This window comes from Oryzias melastigma, linkage group LG19 (assembly GCF_002922805.2).
Source record: "Oryzias melastigma strain HK-1 linkage group LG19, ASM292280v2, whole genome shotgun sequence".
In the NCBI taxonomy this organism is placed as follows: domain Eukaryota; kingdom Metazoa; phylum Chordata; class Actinopteri; order Beloniformes; family Adrianichthyidae; genus Oryzias; species Oryzias melastigma.
In genome coordinates this window covers 11076028-11088635 of record NC_050530.1, presented here as the reverse complement: position 1 = coordinate 11088635, position 12608 = coordinate 11076028, and the positions used below count along the sequence as shown (strand labels likewise).

The window sequence follows — 12608 nt, the reverse complement described above, 5'->3', positions numbered from 1 at the left end:
ATAGAATAAGACATCCCTCCGCACCTCCAACAAAGGAGTCTCCTGCTCCATTAGTGTCCACAATGTCATTCTGGTCGATGTCCACAACAGGAAACATGGTCACTTGATCATCTGTGGGCAATAAAAAGACTGTTATTTTCATTTCCCCCCAACTCTATCAGGGAGCATCTCACATTATAAGCTTCAAATTCAAAATGTATACAATATGTGTTTGATTTTAACGCTTCACTCAAACAAAAAAAAGTTTGTTGAAATAGTCGTTTGTAGATAAAACCTATTTTCTTATAATAACAGGTGAATAAGTTAATTTTTTCTCATATATTGCTACACATGGTTAAATAAACCTCATCATTTCAGCCATAACACAAACAAATTAAAAATATAACTGAGTTAGATAAATTGCTATAGTTTTGCCCAAATCTTTACGATTCAAATGTTGTCAAATTCTGGCAATTTGAATATTTGGTTTTCTAATTAATCCATGTTAAAACTTTTCATAGCGGTTGGAGTCATTTCCCTAAATTTTTATTATGGTACTTTTGGGAATCTTTTCAAAATCAAGACATATCCAGATGCAAAATTTGAGAAGAAAACCTGCAAGAAAAAGATGTATCTCATTAAGGTGATTTAATATTTTTATTTGCAAAAAAATGGCAGAAAGCAATTATCATATTGATTGGATAAGCAATAAACTATTTTTGTTTTATCTTAATGTTTCTAGTATTATTATTAACTTTTTTTTAGAAAAGTAGAAGTTGTGCCATTCCTGTTTTTCTTTTACTTTGCCTATAATGACATTATTGTTTAATAAAACCAGGTTATGACTAAAGCAACTCTAATTTTTGCAAGTCTCAAATAGTTTATTAAATATATCAAGATAACTGTACCTCCTTAAACTGTTGTCATTCTATCCAAACTGCTTTTATAAGAATGTTCATAAACCTTGAGCTTCCTCAACAGAATCTCAATAGAAAATGCATTCAGACTCTTAATGGTCGATGGCATCACTTCTTACCCAGGATTTAAGATTTGTTTCTTTGCTGTAAGTGTGTAGGAGGTATTTGCTCACACAAGTCCATTAAGTAAGGTTTAAATGATGATTGATCTGCAGGGTGTGCTTGTGTGGATGGGCTTTTTACATCAGTTTTACAAGTGACAGAATGTTACAACATTTGTCTTCAACAGTAAAAAAATACAGCCTCTAAACGTGCCACAAGTGTCAGCGAGCTGAAAGGGTGGGTAAGTAAATAAATAAAAAAATAAATGCCAAGCTGGCAGCACAAGGAGTGCCAGTCTTCTGTTTTAGCACCATGACCTCATCTCTTGTAAATTTGACTATTTACTTCATGGGAAACCATGTCTTGAGTAAGAGAAGAAGAAAAGAACTCTTGTCTTGTGATTACAATTGTTGAAAACCCTGTTTGGAGTCACTGTTTTATTGATTTTCACATCAGATGATACCAAAAACGATAAATTAAAATAAGGAAATCCACTTGATTAATCGGTTTTCATTTTGATTATTTGTGGAGGTAGCTGAATATTTAGTACTAGATAGTACAAATGTGAGTAAAATCCGAATAAATCATGAATTGTGGGATATACTAACTTGTCAGGGAGGTCAGCTCTGCAGAACTGGCAGGTTATGTGTTAACAGGTATGGAATGGGATGTTTCCTTTTCAGAAACTTGAGTTCAATGATTTGCATTTATAATAAAAAAGGGACCAAAGTTGACCATCATGTGATGTAAAATGTGTTTGTGCATAGTTTTAATACATCAGTGAATTAAACTTGTTTGTATGGAACAGAGCTAGGTCTTTATACAGTATATTTTGAGAATCTACACTGAAAAAGTGAAACAATGAATCAATTGTCATTTCTTACATTTAAAATTATGATTTTTCATCTAATTAATTAACATTTTGAGATGATGGTTTACTCAACTTAAAAATGTATTTTGATAAAAACTAATATTTTTATATGTAACAAATTACAGAACTTTAGTTAATTGATCCAATATTTCACTTTAACAGTATATGCATTAACATTAAATCAGAAAAGACCCCAAGACAGTATGGAGAACCAACAAACTTTGCTAAATTGTCAGTTTTTACATATAAGCGATATTCTAATGAAAGCATCATACTTGCCCGGGTGTTATGGCCCCAATGGGCCGACCTGGCTCAAGTCTAGAGGAAAACCGAAAATGGGACCATAGCAAAAACTGGACACCAATGAAAATAAAATTAACACAGTTTCTTAAATAAGGGAAACAGAGAAACTGTGTCCTGAAAAGCAAAAAACAATTAGTGTGCTGGTTGAAACAAAAAGGCAAAACAAAGGGAATTGGAACCTTGGCCAAACAAAATAAGTCAGGGAGATTGGTGACCCATCCATGTCGACCGTTGGAGTCAGCAACTCCCTTCTGCCTAACCAAAATTACCTAAAGAAAACAAATAAACAAAGCCTGTGAATCAAGACTACCAAGTTCCAACCCCAAACTAAAATAACAAAACCCAGCAGTCTAAGACTGCTGAGGACAAAAATCAACCAGCTCCTCAACCAGCAGTAGCAGGATGTACTGTAACAGAGGGTCTTCTTTTGTACCACAAAAAGACAGTTTGTGTACACAAAAAATCAGACTACAAAAGGGATTGTATTGGTAAACGAAGTAATTATGGGAGTGTTCAAAGGCCTCCACACATCTAAATATTTCTTCTCTTTTTCCTGGGTTTGTAAAAGTATTTAGGACATATAGGTAGTTGAGAACCTTTTGCTTCTGTCTGCAGAGCAGAGTGTAACGTTCAGCAGTCTGTCGTGTCTGGGATGTGGGAGGGGCTGAGTCACAGGCTGCAGCACCAGTTGGGTTAACACAATACATGCTGCAAAATAGTGTTCCCAAATCTCCAATTACAGTAATGAAAAAAAAGAAAGTTGCAAAGAAACAAGAACTTTTTGTTAAACCATAATGTCCAGAAAGTCGATACTTTGAGGAGTGTCTTATTTAAAAATGACAAACCGTTTGCTAATGTAAATAAGAGACTGTCAAGGCACTTTGTTAACAAAACAATTGACTTTTAAGTGTAATTAGCAAGGTTGTAAACTCAGCTTGTGTGAGTGGTTTCAGTTTCTAACAGAAGACACCCAATGAGAACCATCAAATCATCTTTGATGGATGATCCTGGATGAATTATTGCAGCATGTGATCTCTAAAGACTTCCCCAGTTTGAAAGGAGGAAGAAGCAGAACAGACAGCTTATCAGATGACAGAAGTCTTAAGGCGGAGAGCGACACTGAATCAGCAATGAGTGTCAGAACAATGTAAACCCCACACACGTGTTCAAACATCCGAAGAACTCTGAAGCCTTCAAATAAAGAGCAGAAGACAAGAGACTGATGTTGATAAAAAGACAGTGAGCAGGGAGTTAAAAATATGCAACTAAATATTTGTTTAATGAAACCCCCTGTTTAAGAAATTCCACTTTAAGTCTAAGACCTAAAGGGAAAACAGATGTACTAAGTATGAGCACGTCAAACTAAAGTTTAAAGACTGAACGTGCAGTAGGTCGAGTGCTATCGTTGGATCAGATTAAAATATGTATTGTGTTTTTATAACAGCACTAATTCCTTTAAAGAGAAGCAGCTGAATAACAATAAATCAAAAATAATACAAAAATTCCTTTCAGGATCAGCTAATTAGCAGCATAACGACTCTGCTTAATTAATGCCACAGATGAGGCTTGAAAACCCTCCTCCCTCTTGAAATGATTAACTGCACATAAAAAGTGTGCTAATAATAAATTAGGTTTTGTCAGTTGCTCTGCGTTTAGGAAACTCGACTCGTTCGATGTGGTCGCGCTAATGCAATGCATTTTGCGGCTATAAAACCGGATGCTTCAAAGGCCGCTGCACTTGTTCGTGTCTGCAGAGTCTGGCGTTCATTAGATCTAGGAAATCAAACAGAGATAAGTGTGAGTAAATATGTCTGCTGTGGCTAAAGCAAATGATCAGGGAAGTGCAGGAGGAGTCGGATCTTATTAGAAAAGGAGGCCAGGTAACCTTTAACACAAAATCATTCTAATCTTCTCTAATCTGAGCTTTGGGACTTGTGAACAATGTTCATTTGTTTGCTCTCGTTTTCACCGCATCACTGTCAGATCAAACAGAAAAAAGTCTCTCAAGTTTTTGCTGTTCTATTTGTAGAAGTGTGACATCGACTGACAGTCGAGTGTCTACACTTGTTTTAAAGTTGCAAATTTGAGAAAATGAAAACAATAATTATAGTTTTAGGACCAAAAACAACGACTTACGTTTAAAGCTAAAGACTTGAGATTTGACTTGAAAACAGAAACTTCTTGGTTTGCCCTGAACTTATTCGAATTTTCCAAAGTATAGTTCCATAAAAAGGTTAAAAATCACAATCCAACTATATATTTTAACCTTTTCTGATATCCCATCATCCCTTTGTTTACACTCTCTCCTGCTAGCTTACAGAGCCTCACAACTCCAAGCTAACATTCGCAGTGCAACAAAAATGGCGAGCATTATCAGAGCTTTCCAGTCGTACAGTATTTGAGCCAGATGGCAGCTCAGAAAACAAAGACGTTAATGGATCTATTTGTCTGGAAGTGGATGCATTGGAATAGAGTGGAGCAGATACACAATTTTAATGCTAAATTATTTTAAATATATTCTCAGTTATCAGAAAAATGCTACCAGTATATGTTAAAAACTAAATTTTCTAGGAGTAGGCCATTCATTTCTACAATTATTACTGAAAAGGAGCACAAATTTTTATTTTTTTATGCCTAACAAGCTTATTTGTTAGATGCAAATGGCTTAGTTTCATTATGAGGTCAATATATCAATATGTCTACAGTCTGCTACAAAGTAAATGTTTAAATATACTTAGACATAAGTGTTTCTGTGAGGTTTAAATGCAAAGAAATGAGTCAATCAAGTTATAAAACTACACAATTTCACCATATTTGCACAACCTTTTTATGGATAATCATTGCAAAAAAAGATTAAAAGTAAGTGAAACTGAATGGAGTTCCTAACTGAAATCCTTCCCTCTGATATTACTGCTGCTCCACGCCGCGGTGTGAATCATGACTCATGAGGAATCCAAATACCTCTTTGCACCCATGACCAATCTCTATATCCTTCTCTTGGGAGGAAAAACTCAGACAACCTCACTGGTGCAAATAATTCAAACTGACTGACAGGTTAACCCGAGCTCCAGCCCAGTTTTCCACTCTAACTAAGTTGTTATTGGCAAAAAAAAAATCTCACAGAGATGGCAAGAACCCGGAGTGGCCAAAACTCCCAGACTCTGTTGTTCCTGGCCTGCACAGCATCCGAAAACATCCCTTTTCCTGAATTCAACGTAATGAGACCAGCAACATTATTTCCAATCAATAACACTCTTAGTGATTCTGTTTATTTTCCAGGGTGAAGCCTATGTGAGGCTCTTTTACGACAAGTAATGTGCACAAATGAGCAAAAAAAAAAAACATATTTATATATGTATAAAAAAAAGAATGTGAATAATTCCTTCCAGTGTGGTGCAATTGTAGGCTTTTGTTGATTCCCTCATTACAGCTCATGAATGGCTGACATTAAAAGAAGTTCTTTCAAACAGACGTCTCTTTGAAATGAGCATCAAGACCTTTATTACTGGCTATTCTTTTTGAATATAAAACTCAAAGCACAACAGGGTCTGAAAAATAAAAAGTTGCTGCTGAACTAAGTCAACTTAAGCTTCAGTGAAAGCTGATCACAAGAAGCCATGTTTTCTTTTAAACGACTACAAGCTTTGCTGTGGATTTTCCGTGTTTTTTCCTTTGACAAGCAGGACGGCTGGATAGCGAGCCGATCATTAAAATTAACTTTGGTCCAAGCTGCCCTTTATCATCAAGTGAAACAATTAAAGCGTTGCTTTAAATTCAAGCACAGCTGAGTATCGACCCTAAAATTCATGAGCTGGAGTTAAAGTCAAACGTCTTCATGTGAGAAACGCTTCGTCCTCTCAGCCAGAATCCGAGCCTCAGAGAGGAAGGAGGCATTACCGCTCTCTTGGCAAACCTGACAGGCTTGAAGTGAGCTGACACTCGATCTCTTTCCTAACCATAAACAGCATCTCAACGCAGAAAAAAAGGACAAGCGGATGCATGTAATTAATAAAGCTGCATGGAAAATTTCTATAGGGAAGATCATTAGTTAGTTGAAAAAACAGTTAAATTATCATAAAATTCACCAACTTAAAGGGGTCATACCGTAAAAAACTAACTTTTTGAGCTGCTAAGTGTATCATTCCTCACTATAAACAACCTCAAACCGGTTTTTAGATCCGATCATGCATTTCTGAGTAACCCTCTAAAACCTGTGCTCTAAACAGCAGAAAACCTCACATGCTTACATCACAAGGTGAGATCCACCCCTTCCAGGAAGAGTCTGCACTAGCTAAAATCGTTCAAACGCAATGCATTGTGGTCTATATTTGCCAATCTAGTAATCATCGATGCACACTGCTTTTTTTGTAGAGGCTTCTGGGAAATTTCTAGGGCTCTGGGTTTTGGAATTGAAGATTCAAATAGCCCTTCAAACACTCGCTGCGATCAGCTAGCTTTGCGACCTCCCACCCCCCCCGGCTCGAACACAGTCGTGCAAACGCCGGCAGGAAACGCTCATTCGGTTTAGCGCTCAAACTTTGTGAAGAAACTTCTGGTGAGGAATCTCCGCGACATGTTGGGATTAATCCTGAACAGATACGAGAATGCCGCAAGCAGACGGAGGATATTGGGAAGATGACTGGAGAAGGGGAGCAGACTTTTTCCTGGTGGAAAAAAAGAGCAGAATATTTCCTGGTGGAGAAAGGGAGCAGACTTTTCCTGGTGGAGAAAGGGAGCAGATTATTTCCTGGTAGTGGAAAGGGAGCAGACTATTTCCTGGTAGGGGAAAGGGAGCAGACTATTTCCTGGTAGAGAAAGCAAGCGACATATTGGGAGACCTGATTTGAGTGTGGGTTATTGAGCACCAGACAGAAAGGTACGCATGAAACGCTTTTGATACGGTGATTGATGATGCTTCAAAGTACACAGTATTTACATAATTTTTTTAAGGATATTTTTTTTTTGTGAGTGACACGCAGAAGAGGACGGCTCGATGATGTCATGAAATAGGTGGCACCCTCAGGGAGCGAGAGGCGGAGCCTCATAGATCAAGTTGTTTTACTTCTGGGTAGGAAAATAGTTCACAAAAATAATTCATATTTCATAAATAATTTGTTATTTAGATTTCCAAAGGTAATATATGATGATATATATGAATACAGTTTAATCTGAAACACTTAAGAAAAGCATTGTATGGCCCCTTTAAGGTGAAAATTCCCTGCTTAAACAAAATAAAAGCCTAAAGTAAACATCCATTTGCTTCAACTCTACTATTAACATCTTTCTCTCATGTGATTACCATATATAGATGAGCATCAAAGTTCCGATCTGCCCCTTTGAGAGCACTAAAACTCTCAGAGGAGCTGAGTCAAGCTTTATCAAGCCCTTATCAGCAATTAAGCGGCAACCTCTGGTGAATGTTCGTTTATTAGATCTCCTCAGTTAAGGTTGGGGGCACAGTGATCTTAATTACTGCCGTAATGGGCGTATAAGCAAAAGTTCCAGGATCGGCGGTGTCAGAGGTGGCTAAATAAAAGGCCATTTCTGCTGTTCCTCACTTTTTAAAAGGCATCTTTGAAGTGACAGCATGACTAAAGTCCCCAAATGAGCCGCAGAGAAAAGAACAATAAGAAAGTGACATCTCTTTTTGGAGAATTATACTACTGGGGAAGGCGTTCTTCCATCCTTAATCACTATAAAATGGTTTAACATGACACACAGAGGCTGGCAAATGATCAAATCCTGACAGGAGGACAAATTGCAAACAAAATGAGAGATCAAGTTTATTAGAGTGGCGCCTCTGGGAAATGAAAATCTTTAATTCTCTTTTTACATTGACATTTATTTGGCTGGCATAAATAGCGATGTTCACAGGCAAACACGCACCACTTCACAACTACTGTAACCGCTCCACTGAAATGATGGCACAGTTAATGACATTTATCATGTTTGCCTTTGTAGATTACATCTGAAACACATTGTCTTTCATCCAGCCAACATTCATTATGTATTTCATATAAAGTTCACAGTGGCGCACGGCGGTGCCTTCATGCAGGGGCAATGAGAGGAGCTGGCAGGAATTATCCATCACCTCCAGCACAATGGATGGATTCTCAGGCTTTTTAAACAGGCAGACATCTCTTTAAAGATTTCTTTTCAAATTCTCATGAGAGAAAATTCACCTCTATGAGTTCTGCTTTGATCACAGATATTGGAAATGGACTCGCTCAATTACGGTACAAGGTTTTTTATTGGTCAAAATCTCTGTTATCGCCCTTTATCGACTTAAAGGAGAAGCGGCGCGGCAAAACGCTGTTATATCTCAAAGAGCTGTGATTAAAATAAACCAGGGATGCTGCTTAAGTCTTCAAATAAAGATTGAATGAGATAATAAACCTGTTTGTAGAAATATAAATAATATTTTATCCCACTGGTAAATCTTCCAGATGTTTGCCATGTTGTTACCTTTGATGGTTTGATCCATACAATAAACAAATCTTAGGGTTAGGGTTAAAAAAAAGCTTAAATATGTGGTATTTTATATGGATTTAGCATTATTTTCCCATAATTAAATATTTCATCCATACATTGGCTTACTTAATGAATAAAATGCACTAAAATATCAGTAACAACATTTAACAAAATTATAAATGATGTCACCAAGGAAGATGTAATCAATGTAGAAATATAAACATGTAGACTTTTTTTTACAGCTCTATTCCAATATACGAAAGACTTAAGCAATATCCAAATACCCTAACAACAAAATAAGTATACAGAATGGGACAATCCAGTGGTTTTCTAAAAGCAATTCAGACACTTCACTGCCCACTTCTTTCTTTTTTATTGTTTTAAAACTGCAAATATGACATTACCAGATTCCTGAAGTAAAACTTAAAAAATAATTAACAATGTACAAAAACTATTTTATGAATCCAATGTGTTCTGATGATGAAAACTTGGATGGTTTATAATAAATAAATTAAAATGCATTTTTTTAAAGTGAAAAATTGGTCAAACGCAATGCATTGTGGTCTATATTTGGCAATCTAGAGATCATCGACGCACTGTAGAGACTTCTGGGAAATTTCTAGGGTTCTGGATTTTGAAATTGAAGCTTCAAAATGCCAAACGCAATATATAGTGTACTAAGTAGTGAAGGAATTCGGACATAATCCTAGGGTCAAATAATTCTGTTCTGATTGGTCAACTTGGCTTGACGTGCATTGTAATGGTCAAAAAAGCTTAGGTAGCTACGTGTTAATCCACTTTTTTCGCATATTTACATAGTTTTTTATTGGAAGTGGTCACTTAAATGCGATTTAGCGGCAGCGTGATGTAGCTTTATCCTTGATTTTTTTTTTTTTTTTTTTTAAAGGAGAAAAATCTTATAAAAGAAAATCATTTGGTCCTTTAAAGTCCACACTGTGCTAAATATCAGTGGATGGTGTCAGCAGTAAGAAACTGATGACAGTGGTGCTAAAAGTCTTGTTGTACAGCCTCCCCGCAGCTCCCACTGATGAGTGATATGTTGGAGCCTTCACCTGAGGCCATCTCTTCCTGCGCTGCACTCGTCTGAGCTGAACTGCAAAGTCAATGAGGAGAGACGCCCCGTGGGCCCAAACAAAGGCAAAGGCTCCCAGCAGTAACCTGAGACGTATTGTCTCCCCTCACACTGCTTAAACCTTCAACCCTTCCTCAGCTGTGATGACACTGCCTTTTAATGTCCCACTAACAAAAACGCCCTGATCAAAGAAAACGGGGATGATTTGAGAGGGCCTGCTCTGTCCACTTCTCCCCAAGGTCACTCTGCTGGGGTTTGGCGAGAAAAGAAAAAAACAAAGAGGGCAGGATGTCAGGATGTTAGGACTTAAGTATTAAATATTGCTGAGGACCGGTCTGGAGTCTGTCCAAGGCAAACTCAGAAGTACTTCACAAATCAATGACTGCTCTCTGCATCCCCCACACTTCTTTTATGCTCTGAAATGACAGAATGTAGTGCAAGCATTTTTTTTCTAACATCTGGTGTCAATATCGCAGCTTAACTTCAAAGAAATTACTGATAGCATTCTGCTCTCTTCGGTCTAGTGATCTATTCAAGACTGCATTCTGCAGTTACCAGATATGAGGTTTACGTGAAGGTTAGCGATGTCCAAAGGGGGCCAAAAAAAAGCAGGAGTGGCTTCGAGGGGATGTGGAGATAATCAGAATGAAACCAAAAATGAGAACAGCCTTACCAACTGTTGCAACAGTGTCGTCCTTGCCCTGGGTGAAAACCACCACTCGCTGCCTCCTTGTGTTCTCCTTGGGGAGGTTTTGCGTCTTCCTCGCGATCTCTGCAATGTCATCCGTCTGCGAGAAAAACAAAAAACAAAAAAAAGCACCACAACAAAAAAAAGTATTAGGGTCACAAAAAAGTTCTATTATAAGATTAAAGTTGTAAAGTTACAAGTTTAGAACTTTAGGGCCACCAAAAAAAGTATGCAAATAGCAACATTTCTGCACTAAAGATCAGATGTCCTTAAAATCTGTGTGATGCTTTCGCCTGGAGACACCCATTCTTTCCCTTGTTTTATGCTAATAATAATTAGCATAAGATTTCAAGACCCCAAAGGTTGAGGATTTCTTTGTTTTTGGAGCCTATCTGAAAATGTAATATGTCTTTCATCTTCTAACACGGTTCCAATAAGTAGATAACTGGTGTTTTTTCTTGTGAATTTGTGACTTTTTTTTCTCATAAATGCAGAAGTTTTAAAGTTGTAACTTTACAATATTTAAAATAATAAATTTTTGACTTTTAAAAACTGTAAATTTATTCCAATAATTGAATAGTTGTGACTTTTTTCTTGTAACTTTACGTCTTTAAAGTCGTAATTTAATTTTTATTGTTCGTTTGTAAAATGGCCCTAATACTAATTGACTGTAGAAACACTGGAGAGGTCAGCCCCTCCCCCCTCGAGTTCCAAACAGGAAGTACCTGCTGGTTCCAAGAAGCCAAGGTTCCATAGACTTCTATTGAGAAATAAACAACAATTTCTCAGTCATTTTATTTGTCAGAATATCTATTCTTGCTCTGACAGCTCCTTCTTAACATCTTTTTTTTAATCCTAATTATTTTTAAACATATGTTTCTTTTATTTTAAGTTATTCAAGTTATAAACTGACCAATCAGATGCTTCAGTAAGAGCATGTGGTGCTCCCACCTCCAACATTTGATTCACAGATGAGTTCAGTGGGAGCGGTGTGGACTTTGAACAAGCTCACTCCTGATTGGCGACAGTAGTTCCTTTAAAAACATGACTCAAACCGAGTCGGACCAATCACTGTCGTCTGGTTTCAAAATGGCGGCCCACGTATCAGGAAGCTGCGGTGACAGATTTGGGCTGATTTCATGAGAGCCAGAGGTAAAGTAATTTCTATGGGTGACGTCAACGCCTCTTTATGTCCATTGTTTTCTCATAGAAGGGAGAGGTCCAATTTTTCTCCTAGTCGGAACAGACCGTTTCAATGGATATTGACCCCAAACGAGCCAGTACGGAATGGATCAACATGAGTGAAGAAGGGCTGGAAAAATATTAGAATGTCAATTCACTTTACCGAGATGAAAAATGAAGCGTGTGAAGATATGCTGTTGTTAGATAAAGCTACTTGTGATAAAGCTTAGGAGATAGGTGGTGCTTGTGCTGTATCATTCTCCTTCCTGAAACAGGCCATCTCTCCTCAGCATCTGCACAGAATGGATATTCTCGCCTGGAGACGACAGAGCTCTCCTGAGTGCTTGCTTTTGATCATAAGAGGGATAAAAAAAACCCTCACCTGTCAGAGCTACTTTATTATTAACTCATCATGATGTTCTATGAACAGGTAAAATGTCTTTATTGTCATCTTGCAGTGGAGTGCACTGCTCCTGCTGTAATACAGCACTATGAGGAGTTTGCATTAGGGATCGTGGATGCCTCCAGCATCTGTATCAAAGCTAACACTTGAGCACCTTCATGGTGAGCAAATACTGTGATTATGGGAGTAATCAGAGAGATAGGCTCTGGCCCAATACTCCCAACCACTCTGGCTCACTCAAACCAATGAGCTTTTACACCTCTAAATGCCTCCCAAACGTCCTTTAATCAGCCCTGAGAGGTCCGGAGAGACCCAGGGCTGAGGAAAAATGGGTGTAACACTCTAAGTAAGTGCTAATGGTGAGGTTAATACAGAGGCTGTTAGCAGGCGATGGTGAAAAAAGAGCAATTTGTCACTGCGACTGGATGTAACCACAAGCACTCCTTCAGATACTGAATGCACAACCACACAAGGCTCCGGCACATTGTCACCCTCAGGTTTTATGTTCGCCGACATAAAAAAGACGCTCTACTCAGGTTTAGAGAGCTGAAAGGTTTCAAGGGCCAGAGGTGGCAGATTGAGCATCATGGCGGTCGAGC

General features: G+C 37.8%; 1 protein-coding gene across 2 annotated transcripts in view; it reads right to left on the bottom strand.

The window, feature by feature from the left end:
* Positions 1-12608, bottom strand: part of adkb (adenosine kinase b) — a 140113-nt gene that overhangs the window by 452 nt on the left and 127053 nt on the right. For both annotated transcript variants that reach the window (XM_024285311.2, XM_024285312.2), the window contains exons 9-10: positions 10410-10524; positions 25-111 (exon numbers count right to left, since the gene is read on the bottom strand). In XM_024285311.2, the coding sequence (XP_024141079.1) occupies positions 25-111; positions 10410-10524 (202 nt within the window). The remainder of the gene's footprint in view (positions 1-24; positions 112-10409; positions 10525-12608) is intronic.